Source organism: Pseudonaja textilis, chromosome 13 (assembly GCF_049901715.1).
Source record: "Pseudonaja textilis isolate UNSWEBS1 chromosome 13, rPseTex1.2, whole genome shotgun sequence".
Taxonomy (NCBI): domain Eukaryota; kingdom Metazoa; phylum Chordata; class Lepidosauria; order Squamata; family Elapidae; genus Pseudonaja; species Pseudonaja textilis.
In genome coordinates this window covers 7,243,802-7,265,103 of record NC_142002.1, presented here as the reverse complement: position 1 = coordinate 7,265,103, position 21,302 = coordinate 7,243,802, and the positions used below count along the sequence as shown (strand labels likewise).

The 21,302-nt window shown below is 41.8% G+C and overlaps 1 protein-coding gene across 4 annotated transcripts in view; it reads right to left on the bottom strand.

Moving 5' to 3' along the window:
* LRRK1 (leucine rich repeat kinase 1) overlaps positions 1–21,302 on the bottom strand; it is a 102,219-nt gene that overhangs the window by 20,265 nt on the left and 60,652 nt on the right. For all 4 annotated transcript variants that reach the window (XR_015745101.1, XM_087941318.1, XM_026709255.2 and 1 more), the window contains exons 24-31: positions 18,593–18,842; positions 13,976–14,142; positions 11,341–11,538; positions 9,362–9,639; positions 7,726–7,920; positions 5,046–5,194; positions 1,916–2,033; positions 826–942 (exon numbers count right to left, since the gene is read on the bottom strand). Coding sequence is in view for 3 of the 4 variants with exons in the window: in XM_087941318.1 (XP_087797444.1) it covers positions 826–942; positions 1,916–2,033; positions 5,046–5,194; positions 7,726–7,920; positions 9,362–9,639; positions 11,341–11,538; positions 13,976–14,142; positions 18,593–18,842 (1,472 nt within the window). In the remaining variant the exon portion in view is untranslated. The remainder of the gene's footprint in view (positions 1–825; positions 943–1,915; positions 2,034–5,045; positions 5,195–7,725; positions 7,921–9,361; positions 9,640–11,340; positions 11,539–13,975; positions 14,143–18,592; positions 18,843–21,302) is intronic.

Sequence of the window (21,302 nt, the reverse complement as noted above, 5' to 3'; positions counted from 1 at the left end):
ATTTATTGCAGAGTTCAGTCTTTGAGTAAACCAACGTAACAATCCAAAGAGAAACTTTTTTATTGTATAATCATGTCAACCAAAGATTGGGCTTTGCCAAGTAATACTTGTTTTCTAGTTGTGCAGGAGATGCATTATAGTATTGGGTCTCTTCTCTTGGTGCAACAGCAAACTAAGATCTCTAGAAGCTTTGTCAAAATAATATCTGATCAAAGTGAGTAAATAGTAAAAAGTAATCAAAGAGAAGCAGTTTGGTCTAGTGGTTAAGGCACCAGAGAGCAAGAGAGTGTGAGTTCAAGTCCCACCTCAGCCAAGAAAGCCAGCTGACCTGAGCCAGTCCCTTTTCTCAGCCCAAACAGGGTTGTTGTTATGGGGAAAATAGGAGAGGGAATAGATTTCCACCTTAAGTATTATTAAAGGTGGGATATAAATAAACAAACCAACCAATTATACATAGAAATATGCTTAAAAGAATCTTACCGTGTGACTTATGGATTCATTTCAACGTTACAATATCTTAGTAGTTTTCAGTTCCATTATATCATACCCACATCTACCCCAACATGCTAGCACCACGCTCAAATTTTGTCCTGACTCAATCCCCAAATTTAGCTCTCAGATAATCAGCACGAAATGTGCACTCAAACAGGGGGCTTAATTAATTCTCCAACCTATCAGCAGGTGGAGGTATTGCTTTAATTCTGCCATTAAATCGACAGCCATTCTTGTATCTTCAGCTGTTCTAAGACAAAAATAAAGAACATTCAAACTTTATTTTGGGTGTGCTTGGAAGTTATGATTGTCTTGTGTTTGAAATCTCTTTACCTTTTTCATCAAAGGCACCGCAAGAAAGCAGGTGACAACAGCTGGAGTGTCTATGCCTTTCTGTGGAGCCTTCAGAGGACACATTCCTTGTAAACTATATATGTAAATCTTCTGGTCCTGTAAGAGATCAAAAGAAAATGGATTTAGATAGTGTTTACACTATCTTTTTTTCAAGGATGAAAATACAGAATAGCAGTTTGCAAGAAAAGCAGAGAGTTATGTATCTCATTATAGCCAAAAATTTTAAGATTCTGTGTATCCGTTTCTTAAATTACATTAAAGATATTTTATCAAAAAAAAAAAAATCTTCTGACATTTAGAATCTCTTTAAGTCAGGGTTAAAGAGAAAACATCAGCACTAGTTAATTGTAATGAGGTCACTTTAAATCAGGGGTGTCCAACCTTGGCAACTTTAAGACTTGTGGACTTTGCTGGCTGAGGAATTCTGGGAGTTGAAGTCCACAAGTCTTAAAGTTGCCAAGGTTGGACACCCCTGCTTTAAATGGTGGAAAGAAAAGTGCAACATTCCCCTTTGCGCTCTTTTAAAACTATTTTCTGTAATTGGAATTGACAGAATTGTGATGGGGAAACCCAGGGAGTGAGACGGTGTTAAGATGGGCTTTAGCATTCCATGGAAGAGGCAAAGCATTGATACAGAATAAAAAGTCATCTGGAAATTCCAAGAAAAGTCAAAACATTTTTGCTTTCCTTTACCATCTATTGTTAAGAACGGAAAATAGGAAGAAAAGTGATATGGAATGCAAGCTACTCATTTGAAACCTTGGTTGCAGTAGATTAAATTGTACTGTCATAGAGAAAAGGGAATTGACTTATTTTCCAAAGCACCGGAGAGAAGGAAAAGAAGTAACGGGGTGGAAGCTTGATAAAGAGAGATCCAACCAAGAAATATGGATAAATTTTCTGACAGTGAAAACAATTAATCAGTGCGACCTCTTGCCTCCAGGAGCTATGGGAGCTCCATCACTGGAGGTTTTAAGAAATAGACTAGACAAATAGTCTGGGATGATATAAAGTCTCCTTTACAGAGAAGAAAAGAGTTCAAATTCAGAACAGATGGGTTGAGACACACCTCTGTTGCAGTCCAAAGAGAGTTTTGAAGTTTCAGCTGGCAGCATAGCTTCATTCCTGGACAACTCATTTTGGAAACCTCTATGAATCCTTTCTCTGTATTTACTACAGTGTAGTTCCTGAAATCAGGAAAGGGGAATTAAATCAAAAGGCACAGGACAGCATCAATGAGAAGCAAAGAAAAATCACAATTCTGTATGGGTTTGGGTCTTTTTTCCTACAAAATATATATCTCATCATAGTTTATTGATCAGATTACTGATCAATTGATCAGATTACTACTTAGCCTTTTCTTCCAGGAGATTACAAAGCATTCTCTCCTCTCATTTTTCCATACACCTGTGAGGGAGGTTAAAGAAAACAAAATGGTTCCGTGGACTTTCATAATTGAGGATGAACTTAAATTTACTTCTTCTTCTTCCCATCCTGGTCCAACACTCTAACCAACCCGCCACATCAGTTCCTAGGGTCGCTATTAATTTCTTATTATTCCTCCCCCTGCTATAAGGACTCTTACTTTGAAGAGAAGATGGAGGGCATGTCATTCAACAAGGTAATTATATGTAATATAAACAATATGCCTATATAGAAGCACTGGACCAAGGCAATCTTAGCCTTTAGCCTTCTTAGCTCCATTTCATTATTTGTGTCTTTTATCAATTTTTTATCAATCAGAACAGAGCTGGAAGGAACCTTGGAGGTCTTCTACTCCAAGCCCCTGTTCAGGTTGGACAATCTATACCATTTCAAACAATTTTCCTTCCTACCATTTTCTTTTTCTTTTTGCCCCAGTGTGAACACCAAATCTATGTTTTCCTGACTGAGGAGGCTTGGCCCACCCAGCAATTCTAATGTCGTGCACTGATACTCTGCACTACCCCAACTTGGATTCTTGTCCTGCTACGCATCTTCCATGTCCACAATTTATGTATGTAACCCAATGCAAAGTTAAGTTAGATTATCCATAATGTTTGTAGACCCATCTTCAAACGATGTATGAGGATAACTTTTCCAAAGAGGAACGAAGAGCTTGTTTTTCTATTAACTCGAAGATGACACTGTTTGTGTTTGCAAGGGAAAGCCACAAAGAACGCATAAATGTAATCACTGGATACTGGACATCTTTAAAAGACTGGAGACAACAAAGGCGTTATGCAGCTAAGAATTTGAATCAGATGTGCTATTTTGGTTTGTTGCTCTGCATGAAAATACACAAATGCAAGCAACCAGAAAACAGTGAAGAATGGGGATTGTTGAAACCAGTTGAAAATGAGTAATCCGTTATTCTCAACCTGGTCAATTTATTTATTTTATTTATTTGTCAATTGTTTACGAGATAAGTAAAAGTGTATACATAATTATGAATACATGAAATGAGTACATATAAGAAAAATAAAAGAAACAATAGGACAGGGACGGTAGGCACGTTGGTGCACTTATGCACGCCCCCTACAGACCTCTTAGGAAAGGGGTGAGGTCAATAGTAGACAGTCTAAGATTAAAGTTTTTGGGGTTTGGGGAAGAAACTACAGAGTCGGGTAGAGTATTCCAGACATTGACCACTCTGTTGCTAAAGTCGTATTTCCTGCAGTCAAGCTTGGTGCGGTTAACCTTGAGTTTGTATCTGTTGTGTGCTCTTGTGTTGTTATGGTTGAAGCTGAAGTATTCATTGACAGGTAGGACATTGCAATGTATGATTTTATATACCATGCTTAAATCAGACCGAAGACGGCGTAATTCAAGGTTTTCTAGTTCTAGAATTTCAAGTCTGGTGGCATAAGGTATTCTACAACGAGTAGAGGAGTGGAGAACTCTTCTTGTGAAATATTTCTGGACTTTCTCAATTGTGCTAATATCAGATACGTAATGTGGGTTCCAGACTGATGAGCTGTATTCGAGTATTGGTCTAGCAAATGTTTTGTAAGCTCTAGTTAGTAGTGTGATATTACCAGAGAAAAAGCTACGTAAGATTAGGTTAACAACTCTTAATGCCTTTTGGCTATGTAGTTGCAGTGGGCTCTAGCACTTAGATCATTAGAGGTGAGTATTCCAAGGTCCTTTACAGAGCTTGGATCATCAACAAGATCTTGACTATTCAGCTTGTATTTTATTTTCGGATTTTTTTGCCAATATGTAAGACAGAGCATTTATTTGTTGAGATTTGAAGTTGCCATTTGTTTGACCATTCTGATACACAGTCAAGATCTTCTTGAAGGGTAGCAGTATTGTCTGTGGTATTGAACAGCTTTACATCATCAGCGAAAAGAACGCAGTTGCTCTTAATATGATCACAGAGGTCATTTATGTAGAGTATGAAGAGAGTTGGTCTAATTTACTAATTTACTTTAGTCCTGTATATAATGGTCATTTTGTTAGCCCAAAATGATCTCAGGGAATTTGTAATGAACTTATAGAAGGTTAAGAAACCCTTTTGAGGAAAGCATGGATACCTCAAGTTGCCAAATCTGGAAGGTTCAAACTGTGAAAACATTTATTTCAAGGCCATCTTGCCACTAGATGGTTCTTTTTCTAATGGTCCAATAGATCATGTTCTAATGGGGACCAAATGGACCATTGACTTCTTTCCTGTTTGGGACATCCCAACAGAGCTCAGATATTGCATCAGCTACCTCCATAGGATGCCTTCCACATGGGTTGGGAAATAATACCCATAATTTCCAACCACTAAACTAAAGGCCATGTTCTTCAGGACCTACAGGCAGGATAGTCTAACCAATTAATATCTTTTAGTCTGGAAATGAGAGCAAAACAAATTGCAGGTATCAACAGAAGAAAATATTCGTAGCTCAGGGTTGAACTGTGGGGTCCTTGGTGCTCTCTGAGCTTGGTGGTTATCTTGTAAATGTTTCATTGCCCAACTAGGTGACATCAATGGTGAACTGATGATGTTACCTAGTTGGGTAATGAAATGTCTGAAAATAAACCACCAAGCTTATAGAGCACCACAAATTACAGTGTTTGTAATAAGAAAAGAGGGTGAAGAAGGAAAAAAAAACCTTCATACAGTGTTTGAGAAAAGCATCACTATCCACAACTCAAGAAATACTGAGCAAACGATCTATTTACATTACAGAGCACAATGTAAACGTTTTTTTTTTTTAAATACAAACCTTGTATCTTCCTTCTCATCCCAGAATACTACAGTGTGGTCCTGTCCTTGAGAAGAGAAGAAAGACTGTTTCCCACAGGGCAAGCAGTACATGAATGTGGCAAAGGAAGGACTTTTCATTTGTCCTATAACTGAAATGGCCAGTGGCCGCTGTATAAAAGGAAGGTTAGACATGAAGAATGAAATTATATAGCAATAGCAGCACTTATATACTTATATACCGCTTCACAGTGCTCTAAGCAGTTTTAGAGTCAGCGTATTGGCCCCAACAATCTGGATCCTCATTTTACCCACCTCGGAAAGATGGAAGGCTGAGTCAATCTTGAGCCAGTCAGGACTGAACTGCTGGCAGTGGGCAGTCAGCAGAAGTAGCCTGCAATACTGCATTCTAACCATTGCACGACCACTGAGCCCTGTTCAGAACTCTGTCTGTATTTACAGGCTGGATTTATACTAAGCCATCAAGGCTGCAGCTTGCCCAAGAAATCATAGTTTCAAGAAACTATTATTCAGCCTGACATGTGCTCCCATCTTATGACACAACCAAGCACCATAGAAAGACCGAAGCATTTGTTAATTTACAATATGAGTGCTGTAGCAACAACAAACAAAAAATGCCTTGCAGGTGCCCTGAGCCACGATTGCAGTGTCTCGCTTAGATGGACCAAATAGTTGGCCGAGAAGATGGGATTTTTATCTGACATATATGGATAACATGCATGGACAAGGCTAATTTGAGGAATCCCAACTTGTTATGATCTGCAGGTAGTCCTCGACTTACGACTACAATGGAGCCCAAACTTTATGTTGCTAAGTGAAACATTTGTTCAGTGAGTTTTGTCCCGTTTTACGACCTTTCTTGCCACAGTTGTTAAGAGAATCCCGACAGTTATTAAGTTAGCAACATGGTTGTTAAGTGAATCTGGCTTCCCCATTGACATTGCTGGTCAGAAGGTTGCAAAAGGGGATCACTCAGACAGTGCAACCGTCATAAATATGAGTCAGTTGCCAAGTGTCTGGATTTTGATCACGTGATCACAGGGATGCTGCAACAGTTGCAAGTGTGAAAAAATGGCCTTAAGTATTATTTTTCCAATGCCATTGTAACTTCCGTCACTAATCAAACTACTGTAAGTCAAGGACTGCCTGTATTTTGGGTCTCCAAGAATCTTGGAGTCCAACATTGAAGTTCAGAGGGATTCCATGTATCACGTCTTCTCTTTAGGGTTTCAGTTGGCCTTTATTAGTCTTTATCTATTGATTAGCCCTTGGGCCTTATCAAAGTGCAAAGTTCCAGAAACAAATTATTACTAAAATTTGATAAGAGCAATTTAAAATGGAATTGGATAAAATACAATTTAAAATAAAATTGGAATAAAATATAGTCCAAAATGAACTTGGAATAGAATACAATAATTTAAAATATAGATAAAATATGATAAAAACTAGCTTGATATCTGTGCTTCGCTACAAAATTATGTGGTCAACCGTAGTTTTTGGGGAGGAAACTAAGGGAAAAAAATTCTGCCTCTACCTACCAGCATCCATCCATATTCATCTGGCTAGCCTCTTGTCAGTGTGTGAGAGAGTTGAGAAACTGAAACAGTATTTGCTGTGTGAGCAAGAAGGAGACAGCAAGGTGCCTGGGCGTGGCTTAGCTCAACTGTACTGTATTAAAGCTGCTTGGTGCTGTGAAACTAAACAGAAACTGAAACTCCTCTCCTTTGCTTATGTTTTGCATTTGCAACAGATTTCTTTTAGGTGGGGAGGGGGAATAGAAAAATTCATTCTTAGTGATCACCTAGAAGCCAAGAGAAACATACGTGCCAAATTTCAAGTTTGTAGGCTTTATGGTTCTAGAGATTTTGTGATGATGCATGAATGGTATTTCACTTTTATATATATAGATTATCTTTTGGTGTCACCCCTGCAATCTACCCCAATTGGTCCCATATACGCAGATCTCAACTGAACCACTTTGCTTAAGTCCTGTGCTGTGTTAAATGTTATTTTCAGATTCTGGCCACACAAAAGGGAAGCTATTTTGATATGGGGATCCCAACGGGTCATTCGTTTGGTATATAGATCGAGGGACCTGTCTCTCACCCTCTTATATAGGCAACAATCAAATAGGATGTGAATATTCAGTTGGTCACTGTGCTGTCCAGCCAGTATATAGTTAATGGGAATTGGTATAGTTAGTTAGGAATTGGGAGCTGTCCCCTTAAGGGAATGCATCATGGTAAATGTAGTTAAGGTATCCTGGGACATGTAGTGCATGTCATGTGGCCACATCTGTAATCCTGATTGGTCACTGAATTGACCCTTGGTGGGTTGGGGGAGGTTCCTTCACTCTTGCCTGAACCCAGCCTTGTACTAGCATCTCTACCCCTGCTCCCACGATACGAGATGAAAGGGATAAAAGATTACCATCCTTTTACACCAGAAAGTCAGCTATGCAAAGAGTTGGACATTGAGATGAATCTCAACGTAACTGTAAGTTATATTGAGGATGCCTGATGAACCAATAAAAAGACTTTGTATGGATGCCTTGTGGAATTATCTGTCTAGTCACTGTTAGATATAGAATGCTGGCCAAGACGGACTAGCTGTGCTCTACGTTTCTTTAAGCTCAGAAAGACATCAGACATCACTGCCTAAATACCAAAATTCTCTTGTACCTTTTCAGGTTTGGTGTCCCAACACTCCATCATGAGAGCCTGAAGTCGATGAAACTGCACTTCTTCTGCCTGGCCCAGGACGGGCCGAATCCCCTTGGAGAGTTTCTTTGAAATTTGCAGTTGATGTTGTCCCAGGACGGGTCGTTGCCCCGACAGCAGCTCATACAACACCATTCCATATGAAAACATGTCCACCTGAGCCAGAGCAGAACAGACAGAGAAACTGAGATTCAGAAACAGGGCAGTGGGGAAGGCAAGGAAATGAGTATCAATACTGCAAAGCTCCCTGAACCCATCAGCACGGGATTGTAGGAGTTGTATTTCACCAGGTTGCTGGCCCCTTCCTTTATAAATCGTTCTTGGCTTTCTGTTTATTTCCAAAACCTGGAATAAGAATCAGTGCAAAGTCATGGTAATGGGGAAGGCAAGGAAGTGAGGATCTACTCTACAGAGCTCCCTGATCAGTGGTGGTATTCTATCGGTTCGGCCTGGTTCGAGTGAACCGGTAGCAAAAAATGTTGCTGTTCGGCCGAACCACTAGTAAAAAAAACAGCTACCCAAGTTTTTCTTTTCTTTTTCTTTTTTTCTCCTGATGATCAGCTGTGCCGGGATCCTCCTTGTTGTCTTACTGCTTTGCCCAGGAGGCTTCCCTGAGGTCCAGAAGGCAAAAAGGGGCACACGGTATGTGTGTGTGTGTGTGTTGCGTGCCTCCCCATGCTCCTCCCCATGCTCCGGGAGCAAAAACAGCCCCCCAGGCTTCCCTGAGGCCTAGGAGGTAAAAAAACAACAACCCCGCAGTGTGGGGGGATGCTGCAAAAAAAGAAGTCGTGCCCATCCAGTCACATGGCCGCATCCACCTAGCCACGCCCACCTAGCCACCCCCACAGAACTGGTAGTAAAAATATTTGCATCCCCCCCCCGTCCCTGACCATGTGATTGTGGGAGTTGTATTTCACCAGATTGTTTGCCCCTTTTTTTATACATCACTTTTTGGCTTTCCATTTATTTCCAAAGCCTAGAATAACAATCAATGCAAAGGAAAAAAAAACCCAACAGGAGAAAAAATAGCATTAAGATGCAAAATTAAGAGACACTGGGGAAAAACACTGTCACATTTCAACATAAAGCGGATGTAAATCCCATTTAAGACTGAATGCAATGTCAGTCAGATACAACTGCATTGTTATTTCTCTTTGTGTCCTAATGTTGAAGTCAGGGACAAGAAATATTTTTTTTATAAAAAGTTGCTTGCAAAAAAAAAGATTGAACAGTCAAGAACACAGAGCAATAGCACTTAGACTTATTGTATAGTGCTTTACAGCCCTTTCTAAGCAGTTTAGAGGGTCATCTTATTGCCCCCAACACTTTTGGATCCTCATTTTACCCACCTCAGAAGGATGGAAGGCTGAGTCAACCTTGAGCCTGGTGAGATCTGAACTGCCAAATTGCAGGCAGACAGCAGTCAGCAGAAGTAGCCTGCAGTACTGCCCTCTAACCACTGTGCCACTGCAGCTCCTATATATAATTTCACTTGTTGTCATGTTGACGGGAAATAGAATCTTGACTCTGGCTATAGATGGGTCATGAATTGCAGTTTGAATGGCAGAGCCTGCCACGGCACCTTCTATGCATGTACCTTTTCATCATAGACGATGCGAGGTCGTATCTCTGGAGCCTGATAGCCAGGGGTACCCTCCACCCCCAAAGCTCCTTCATGGAAGGACTGACGAGATATCCCATAGTCAGATAGTTTGATGTTGATGCTTTCCTTCACGTCTAAAGACCACACAAGGATGTTGTCAGATTTCAAGTCGCAGAAAATGATTTTCTTCTTGTGAAGGTAGGCCAGGCCTGCAGCAATCTGATAGGCGATCTTGAAGGTCAGCATATGTCCCAAAGGTACAAAGGAAGCTCCTAGAGCAAAAGACAAGAGAAAAGACCATCTATGTCAACGTTCCAGCTGAAGAACTCAACCAAGACAGGCATGGTCGAGACGATCCAATCTCTGAATGCAAAACGTTATTGAATACATCATTTCAGCACTGATGAGGGCAAAACCAGATCTAGCTAATTCCCGTGCACATAATTAAAGCATAAGATTTTCCCTCCTCCTGTCAGTGCAGGTCTCATTGTCCAATTGAATATCATTGTATTCTTATGAGAAAAAGTCTTTGGTATTGGCAAACACTTGGCTCTCATGGCTCATCTTCTTGATGACTGGAGCCTACATTCCATCTCATCCTTCCCTCCCACCTGGTTCGTTGGCAAGCTGAGAAGCAACAGCAAAAGAACGCTTCAAACATGACAATCTGATTGTCAGCTACACTAATATCTACCTCAAATATGTAATGATATGTGAGTCAGATGGGAGCTCAGATGACGAGATGCTACTACTCAGATAAGGGATAGTATAGTCCAGGGGTCACCAACCTTTTGGACCTCAGGGACCACCAAACTCATAATTTTAAATCCTGCAGACCACTAATATGAATTTTGGCTGATGGTGGCTTGCTGACGTTGGTGGGAAAGTCGGTCCCATATTCCAGAGCTGAGGTAGTCACAGGACTGGCCCTTTGGTCATCCCGGAGCAGCTGCTCCTCCATCTGGGTGCACCGGCCTGCCATGGACTGGAGGAGTTGCTCTGGGATGACCAAAGAGCCAATCTACTGCAGCTCTGGAATATGGGACCGACTTTCCCACCAACATCAGCAAGCCACCCCAGGGCGGATTTCCCTCCCCGCCGTTGGTCTTACCTTCCAGTTCCAGCTCGCATGGCTCTACTCAAGGTAAGGTTTGCACTTGGCTGAAGGGTGGGGGCCAGTGGGTGGGCAGGGCATGTGGGTGGCACAGCCTTGTATTCCTATGCAGCCTGGATTAATTGCTTTGGGGGGTGCTTTGGGGGGGACATTTCTCTGCGGACCACTAACATTTTCTCGCGGACCACCAGTGGTCCCCAGCCCACCAGTTGGCGACCACTGGTATAGCCCGCAGTTGGATAGTGGGCAGGGCAAGAAGTTCAGAAGACACTCTCCCTAGTTTCTTGGGCTATAAATGAGATGGCATGAGGATATACCTTCAGACTTGCAAGATTGATAAGACCTCACCAGATAAATCAGAAAAGAATAATGACCAAATAAAATCCATTTTATTTCAAAGCTACACTGATAGAATTTTGCAAGTCTGAAAGTGCAGGTAGTCTTCAACTTAAATCCATTCATTTAGGGACTGTTCAAAGTCACAGCCTGGATAAAAGTAACCTATGCCTGTTCTCATAGTTACAACCGTTAAGGCATCCCCATGGTCACATGATCCAAACTTGGCAATGGGTTCATATTTATGATAATTGTCCCGGCATCACACATCTTTTCTGATCTTGTGATAAGCAAAGTCAATGGGGAAGCCAGAATAACTTAACAACCCTGTTGTTAACTTAACAACTGTAGTGATTCATTTAACAACTGTGGCAAGAAAAGTTGTAAAATGGGGCAAAACTCACTTAACAACTGTCCCCCATAAATTATGGGCCCAATTGTGGTCATAAATTAAAGAATACTTTTGCAATTTTGGCTAAGGATCCCATGGTGGACATCTCTGGGCAGAAGGTCTTTCTTTTACCTTTAGAGTTTTCTGAGAGTACAGTGGTCAGGCTGCCCAAAGGAGCCAGTTCTAAGGCCAAGCTGAGTGGGTGGATGCTAATCCCTATCAAGGAGACCACACAGGGGTATTGCAATGAGTGGAGCATGCTGGCCTCTTGACGGAACTCCGAGAAGCTCTTCATGGCATCCATCGCCCGTAGATGCCTCAGCATGGTGTCTGTGCAAAGAAAAACAGACGTGTGTATAAGGTCCACACTTTTGGATCATATCCCAAGCCCATGAGATCCTGCATTCTCATTTAGGGATGTCCAAATGCCTCTTGTAAGCCACTGGCCCCAATAGTTGCTTCTGCAGGATGAATTTGCAAGCAGTGGTCAACTCATAACCATTGCCCACTTTGCAATGCACCCCTTTGGGATATATTAGAGTCTTGCATTCTGTATTTTAATTATACTCAGATGCTTTCAATATGCATCTGAGGAGGAAGGCATGATGTAAGACAGGAGGACCTCATCAATTGTCTCTGTGAAACTGAGTAAGAATAGATGAAAGGTCTGCAGAAGAAAGCTTCAATCAATCAATCAATCAATCAATCAATCAATCAATCAGAACAGAGCTGGAAGGGTCCTTGGAGGTCTTATAATCCAACCCCCTGCTCAAGTAGCAAACCCTATATATTCCAGACAGATGGCTGTCCAGCCTCTTCTTAAACACCTCCAGTAATGGAGCACTTACAACTTCTGGAGGCAGGCTGTTCCACTGATTAATTGTTCTCCCCGTTAATCAGTGGAACAGCTTGCCTTCAAAAGTTGTGGGTGCTTCATCACTGGAGGTTTTTAAGATACCTTCATAAATTCTCTACATTCAAAACCATTTTTTTCCAATCCACACCACATTTTTCTTCTTGTTTCTTGTTCCGCAGTAAGCAAGCTGGAGGTATCTGCTTTTAATTCCTATTTGCCTGCTTCCATAAACTGGGTTCCCACAGCCCAAACTCTTACCTCTTGTTCCATTAATGGAGTTAGTTTCTAGATAAGCTCGAAAGCAGGGGTCTCCAACCTTGTCAACTTTAAGACTTGTGTCCCAAAGATACTTTATTTCAGGCGGCAACTTTCTTGTTTTTTCTTTGAAGACATTTCACTTCTCATCCAAGAAGCTTCTTCAGCTTTGACTGGATGGTGGGGAATGGAAGGATTGATATTCCTTGCAGACAGTTGGTCATTTGCATTCTTTTAGACCAGGGGTCCTCAAACTTGACAGCTTTATGACTTGTGGACCTCAACTCCCAGAATTCCTCTTCTAGTCGTGTTAGCTCAGGAATTCTGGGAGTTGAAGTCCACAAGTCTTAAACATGCCAAGTTTGAAGACCCTTATTTTAGACAGCCATTGAGGTCACCTGGAAGTTTAACTGTGTCCTCAGGGTCACCCGAGTGGTGCAAATGGGTATAGAGCAGGGGTCTTCAACTTGGCAAGTTTAATACCTGTGGACTTCAACTCCCAGAATTCCTGAGCTAACATGACTGGAGGAGGAATTCAGAGAGTTGAAATCCACAAGTCTTAAAGTTCAGAAAGTTGGAGACCCCTGCTCTAAAGGCTACATTTAAACTGGTGCTGCTGTTACTCCCCAAAAGGGGAAACATTTGCCTACACGTGGAAGGAGAAAAAATCGGTTGCTTTTTGGAAACAATAACTTGGTCCTCAACACCAATAAGACCAAGGAGCAGAGGTGGTATTCAGCAGGTTCTAACCAGTTCTGGAGAACCGGTAGCGAAAATTTTGAGTAGTTCGGAGAACCAGAAAATCCCACCTCTGACTGGAGATTTTACAGTAGCCTTCCCCTGCCACGCCCACCAAGCCATGCCCACAGAACCAGTAGTAAAAAAAAAATGAATTCCACCACTGTCAAGGAACTTATAGGAACAGATCAGACATTCAGCCCTTGCTTATCAATGGAGACCGAGGGGAGCAAGTGGCCAGTTTTAAGTTTCTGGGTGTTACTATAAAAAAGGACCTGACCTGGGGTACTTGCATTGCAGCCCTGGTCAAAAGGGCCCAGCGGAGATTATACTACCTGAGACTTCTCAGCTCTGAATGAAAAACTGAATGAAAAACTGCTGGTGACCTTCTACCGCTGCACCAAAGAGAGTATCTTAACTTCCTGCCCCTCTGTATGGGTTGCCAATTGCATAGTGGCAGATAGGACACACTCCAGAGGATTAATGTCATTGCCCAGAAGATCATTGGTTGCTCTCTCCCCTCTTTGGAAGAGCTTTATAGCTCCTTTGTAGCTCCTGCCTTAAGAAAGTTCAAAACATTCTCAAAGATCCATCTCATGCTGGGCACCCTTTTTCTGAACTATTACCATCTGGCAGACGGTACACGACAATAAAAATAAGGACAAAGAGGCTGAAAAACAGCTTCTATCCCAGGGCAATAGTTCTGTTGAATTCTGCTGTATAGTGCAGTATTGGTGCAGTGTCAGGGTTTTCGGTTGTGGAGTGTGAAGGATGTGTGTTTGTGTTTATTTTCATACTCATACTGTACACTGAAGATGATATTTAATTTTGTTGTATGAGGTGCCATGACAATACAATAAACTAAATTAAACTTTAAAAGAGCCACTCTTCCACATTGCTCAACACTGGCTTCCTTACCTGTTGCTGAATTGGCAGAAGTATTATATTTTTTAATCTGAAAACGCTTGATGGCTACCGGTTTCCCTTGATATTGTGCCCGATAGATAACCGTTCCACTTCCTCCTTGGCCGAGGATGCTGTTTTCATTTTCTACGCATTCCAGTTTGCTATTTTGCAAGAATAATCTGCCAAGCGTACCAAATGAAGAAAAGAGAGAAATGGGATTATTAAGCAATTCCGGTCAACACAAGCCAAGATTTAAGATCAGCCATTTCTCCTCTTCCTAATCTCCCAGAACAGACACTGCCTATTTCCGTGCCCAAGATGGGTCCTTCTTTCCCTCCAGCCATCTGCTGACTAGAAGATAATCAAGCAGAGAACATATTTTTTAATTACCATCTCTGATAGGCTGTTTTACTGGCAGCAGCTAAGGTGGTTTTTTTAACGGGTAGCATCACTTCAAAGCAGAGGTATGGGAGACTCAGGTAGGACAGGTGGACAATAAATTTTACAAACACACAAATAAAATAAATAAGAAAACCAAGGAAGCATTTTTTGACGTGTGTAGGATGATGCTTTTGAATGAGATTTTTCCCATCAGCTTTTCCTGGGTATAGCATGTCTGTTTACAGCAAAGATGCACAATTTTTTCCAGGCTGAGCTCCACACTTGGACTTTACAAAGTGTGAAGAAGATACTTTCCCCCCGAAAATAGTGAATGGGGTAGAAGGCAGGGATGGACTGCTGGGGATTCGCAGGGTTTCGGGAGAGCCCCTAGCTAAGATTCTGTGCAGTTTGGAGAACCCCCAAATCCCACCCACCCCACCCCTCCCAGGAGTCCCCACGTGGCCTGTTCTGGATGCAGGTAAGTGCAGGGTGCGCACAGAGTCTTGGGGAAGGTGAAAAATGGGCCTCCTGGAAGTTCAGGAAGGCTGGAAATGGGCTCATTTCCAGCTTCCAGAGAACCTCTGGAGTCCAGAGAGGCCGTTTTTGCCCTCCTGGAGGTTCAAGAAAAGCCTCCAGAGCCCAGGGAGGGCAAAAACGTGCCCCCACCATGGTGCAGGAGGCCGCCTAGGCCACACCCACCATGGCCATGCCCACGCCCACCCAGCAACTGGGCAGAGAACCTTTTGCTAAAATTTTCGAAGCCCTCCTTGGGTAGGATGGAAATAACATGAGATTTGATCTCATTTCTATTTAGATGAGATTAAAAGGATGGTTCACTTTGTGTGGTTAACATTTTCATCCAGCAGGTGGTAGCCATCCTGGGTAGATGCCAAAAAAAACAACAACACAAACTCAAGCAGGGTTAGATGTGATTAGGACTAGGGTTGGAGACCAGGTTGTCAGCTGGACTGTGAAATTTAAAAAAAATTACATGGAAGAAATAAAAGCCAATTCTGAACTGTCAACAAAAGAGATTCTTGGTGTCACCAGTAGTCAAGTTTTTTTTTTTTTTACTTACCTTCTATCACTCTAAAAATTGCTATTTGTTAACAATTTCAAGTGATCACCTACCACTTGGACAGGTGGGACAGGTTCCCTTTAACTAGGTCAACTAGGTTAACTATAACTAGGTCAGCTTGATACCACCCAATGTATTGACATAATAACAGAGTTTGAAGGGATCTTGGAGGTCTTCTAGTCCAAACTCCTGCTCAGGTAGGAGACCCTATAACATTTCAGACAAATGGCTGTCCAGTCTCTTGAAAACCTCCAGTGATGGAGCATCCACAACATCTGGAGTTTCCACTGATTAATTGTTCTAACTGTATAGATAATGCAACCCCCCAGTTTCTACTGGTGGAAATTCTGGAAGCTGAATTTCTTAGCATACTTGAAGAACACCAAACTGGAAAAGCCTGCTGGGGTAGACTACGGTAGGCAGAAATGTAAGGAATTTGCTGCAAACATGATCCACATTGTTAGGAATATGAGTCACCTAACAGCTATTTGGGTTAGAAATATATAAACCAGGATAAATATTTTAAAACTGTATCTTTAAGAAAATGCAAAACTGTAATTAGGTGTGGTTTCTCAAATGGCCATAAGATGGAGCCAGAAACCTGGGTTGTTTAGTCTGAGTCTCAGAAGAGAGTGTGAGTGTATCTATGTTTCCTTCTGTTGGAAAGTATTGCTGTTGCACCATTTTTCCTAATTGACTGATATTCATGGATTTGATGAAAGTCTGATACTGAACTGTTTTTGACACTGGAATTTGTTATTGAATGATTCCCTGGATTCAAAACTGATTGATTTACCTGTGAATGACTTTGGATTGCTGTTTGGACTTTGCTTAACATTTCTGGCAGTAAAAACCTACATTTACTGTACAGTGTATCTGTGTGCTCTGTGTGTATTATTCCAACACTACTCTCTATACGTCTCCCTGTATGCGCTCATTCTCCTAACGGGGAATTACCTCAGCACTGGTTATGGGCCCAGGCCATACCAGGTTCAGATAACTGAGAGTTAGTGTGAATGCACAGTACTGAATACAGACAGCTGTTTACTGTTTAATTGTGGTTTACTATCCTGGTAAAGATGGCACAAGTCACTTCAACAAGTCTATCACTGATAACCCGGTTGGATGGAACAAACTATGTTTTCTGGTCTATGAAATGTAGTCTACTTCTGCGTAGACAAGGTTTATGGAATGTAGTTCAAGACCCACCAGATGTAAATGCTTGGGATCCAGCAAATGAGGATGATGCCAAGAAGCTTGCTGACTTTAAACAGAACAACGAACAAGCTCTTTGTATAATTGGACTAACACTGAGTGACCAGCAGCTAGTCCATATTCGTGGAGAAGAGTCTGCTGCTAAGTGTTGGGAGAATTTGAAGAGGATTTATGTTCGTGACAGTGTAGGTGCACACATACATCTTACACGTAAATTGTTTAGAGCATGTCTTCTGAAAGGTGGAGATATGTTAGCTCATTTAAACTTCATGAAAAGAACTTTTCAAGAGCTACATGAAAAAGAACTGATATTTTCAGAGCTGCATCAAGTTTACATCATTCTTTCCTCATTGGATGAAAGTTATGATGATTATGTATCTTCACTGGAAGTCCTGCTCAGAGATAAACTGACATAAACTGACATTGACTGACATTGACTAACTGGAAGATTGTTAGAAGAAGCAAGAAGATGGCTGGATAGGGACCAAATGAGGAAGGAACAACCACAAGAAGAGAATTTGTCTTCAACTGCCTGTACAGTTAGGAAATGTTTTTCTTGTGGGGCTAGGGGACATATAGCTAGATTCTGTAAGAAAAGAAAAGGACAGAATACTAGTAAACACCAGAAGACCAAGAAGAATGTTAGTGTAGCTATGTCTAGCAATTCAACTGTAAACCATGATTTGTGGGTTGTTGATAGTGGAGCATTGCAGTGCATTACTAAAGATAGAAAAAGATTTGTAAAGATGTCCACGAGTAAACAACATGTATCATTGGCAAATGGATGGAAGATGAACACATCAGGTGAAGGTACTGCATATTGTTCTTGTATAAACGAACATTTAACTATGTTATATATACCTAAACTGAAATTTAATTTATTATCAGTAAGGGCTTTAGTTAATATTGGTTATGTAGTAACCTTTAGGGGAGATAACTGTATAATAGAGAAAGAAGGTAAAAGTGTTACTGCTACTTTAGAGAATGATTTATATGTAATACACGATGACCAGTTGAAGATGGCTAACTCAGTTTATAACAATGTTAAGCCACATGATGAATGTATACATTTATTACTCAGATGTCTAGGGCACATTAATTTCAAAATGCTCAAACAAACTGTTGAATTGTCAGAGGGAGTAAAATTGAAACCATGTAGCAAGTATTTAAACTGTAATGCCTGTAGCCAAGATAAAAGTAAGGTTACTCCTGCAAACAGACGTAATGGGTTTAAAACCAAAGAACCTTTAGAGGTTGTTTTTGCTGACATAATTGGTCCTAAGAAACCAAGCTCCAAATGTGTATAGGTAACTTAAATTTCGCTTTCTGCCATGCCAACGAGCGAATAGCAATTTTCCAGTTGTTGTGTTAACTACATTGTTTAAAACATGGTTACTACACATTATGGCTTCACCCCATGTCTCCTGGTGTACTGGCCTGTCTCCTGGTAGCGCCTCCATGCTCTGGACACTATGCTGACAGACACAGCAAACCTTCTTGCCACAGCTCGCATTGATGTGCCAACCTGGATAAGCTGCACTACCTGAACCACTTGTGTGGGTTGTAGACTCTGTCTCATGCTACCACTAGATTGAAAGCACCGCCAGCTTTCAAAAGTGACCAAACCATCAGCCACAAAGCACAGGAAATGAGAAGTGGTCTGTGGTCACCACCTGCAGAACTGCTCTTTTATTGGGGATGTCTTGCTAACTGCCTATGCTTTCCACCATGTGAAATTGATTGTCGGTCAGTGTTTCTACCTAAGTGGACAGTTTGATTTCACAGAAGTGTGATTAACTTGGAGTTACATTGTGTTGTTTAAGTGTTCCCTTTATTTTTTTGAGCAGTGTATATTCTTGAGCACAGTAGGTGATTGGGGGGGAAATGTAGGAAACTGCAGGAAATGAAATTCAGAAGCCATAATTTTGGGGGAAAGAATGAAAGTTCCTTATTACCTGGCTGGAAAGTCCGTCATGAAAAGTTCAGGGACCAGTTCCTGTAAAGGGACAGGTAGATCTGGATGCTGGGCACAGGTGATGTGGTCTTGCTCAATAGCCGTGAGAAAACAGTCTTCCATATTGAAGTACTGGCCATCTTCTTTTGGGGGGCTGTCTTCTCCATCCTGGGGCTTTGTGGTCGAACAGACGGGGCAAGGCACATATTGCTCCATCAGTAGAGTCCCGTCACTCTCGGTGGCAGTGAGGGCTGGAAAAATATAGTTTATTTATTTATATATCAAACTTCTGAGCTATTCATCTCCCTCATAGAGGGGACACAGGCATGCATACTGGAGATATCTCTTTCAAAAGTTGGTTGCCCAGAACTGGACAAGGAGGTGAAGAATGAGCAGAACGGAACAGAAACAGGAACAAAATCATGTTGTCAACCCTGAAGCTGGCCTGGCGGAAGCCACCTTGGAAACTTCAGTGCTGCCACACTTAAAGCTGAGGTATAGGGAGGGGGGATTAGAGATACTGGGGTTATCTAGTCAAAACAAAATACTTTCTCTTGGGAACCAAGGATGTTCTCACATCTAGCCAAAGAAAGGAGTGATGTCAGGTGACCAGCGGACACTGCATTGATTGGGATGTGGAGCCTGATAGGTTGGTTAAACAGTATCACAATCAGTTCCCTCAGAAGGCTAAGGGGCCTCCAGGGGGAGGAACAGGGGGTTAAGGTGAACCTTGACTTATTTCCCTCTGTATGTTTTGTCTTGCAGGAATTCCACTTCAGTTGAGGGAGGCAGCCTGTCAACCCTGAAACTGGCCTGGCTGAAGCCATCTTGGAGCTTCAGTGCTGCCACACTGGAGCTGAGGGATAGGGAGGGGGGATTAGATATAGCTGGGGTTTGTTTTCAAACAAAATACTTTCTCTTGGGAACCAAGGAAGTTCTCACACCTGGCTGGAGGAAGGAGGAGGGATGTCACCAGGCGACCAGACAGCGCCCTTCATTGGACCATGTGACTGATTGTTTGGGGTTGAGGGGATTTTTCAGTATCCTTCCCCAGCCACGCCCACCAAGCCATGCCCACTGAACCAGTAGTAAAAAAAATTGAATCCCACCACTGCTTCCATCCTTCCAAGGTGGATAAGACTGTTGTTGGGGGTAAGATGCTGATGCTGGAAACCACATAGAGAGGGCTGTAAAAGCACCGTGAAGTGGTCTATAGGTCTAAGTGCTATTGACATCAGAGGAATGGACAATGGGGATTGCAGTGACAGGACAGCTGAAATCTGCACTTGAATCAAAATAGCATCCTGTGCTAGAAATGAAGAAGGCGGCCATAATCATTAGTATCCAAAAATCAGAAGGAATCTGGCAATCCCCCCCCCTTTAATAAAATGCATAAAAATTGCTGATGGACTTCTAATTTTTGCACCTGCCCTAGGTTTCTGTGTCCAGTTGCCAGAAAATTCAAACTCTCTCTGAAGAGGCACTAGCTTCCATGCCAAATTCTTTTCAAGGTCTAAAAAGGCCATTGTAATGAAAACTCCCCTCCTGCAGGCTTTGAGAAGCTTGCTAGAAATACTACTTACTTAAAAACACATTCCCTTGTAGGAGATTCTAAATCTTAGGAAGTTAAACTGGTGGGGGATAGTTAGGGATGATAGCTTAGAGGACCTATTTATCAAAATTATCCATTTCAGGCCTTTTTTTTTTTAATCAAGCTGCACAACTTTTTTCAAGTTATGAACCATAATTTGCATTTGGTGTGCCCTGCTGGGGACAATATAGCAATAGCAACAGCAATAGCAGTTAAACTTAGATACCGCTTCACAGTGTTTTACAGCCCGCTCTAAGCGGTTTACAGAGTCAGCCTCTGGCTCCCAACATTCTGGGTGCCCATTTTACTGACCTCGGAAGGATAGAAGGTGGAGTCAATAGTGAGCCAGTGAGAATTGAATTGCTGGCAGTCGGCAGAGTTAGCCTGCAATACTGCATCCCAACCACTGCGCCACCACAGCTCATTCCCCATATATTCCTCAATATTCTCCAAAGTCTTCTGATTCAAACCAAAAATTTGATTTATATTGTATTTTAAATTAGTTAATACAATTATTTTCTCCTTCTAGCCCCCAAGAACCGAAGACAAAGCTGGCTATAACTTTTGACAAAAGTCTAAGATCTTTCTCCAAGGTTTCTAGAGATGATAGATAGCTCTGGACTTCTGGATGTGCTCCTTGACAGTAGACCCAAAGAAGAGTTCTGATAGATCAAGCCAAGATCCACCCTGATCCTCCAATGGGGGTAGCACAGTAGCTAACCACATATTTATGGAATGCTTCACAAGGAGATGAATGTATATTCTACTACCACTGTGTAAGCTTTGGTGGCGCAGTGATTATAATGCAGCATTGCAGGCTAATTCACTGCTCACTGCCAGGAGTTTGATCCTGACCAGTTCAAGGTTGACTCAGCCTTCCATCCATCCCAGGTCAGTAAAATGAGGACCCGGATTGTTGGGGGCAAGAGGCTGACTCTGTAAACCACTTAGACAAGGCTGTAAAGCACTATGAAGCCGTATATAAATCTAAGTGCTATTGCTATTGCTGATGTTTCCATACGCACACACAGGTTGAGTCTTCAAAAACTAACAGTAAGTCCTCAGTGTGCATACACACACACACACACACATTATTTATATAGATATAAATAAACATGCT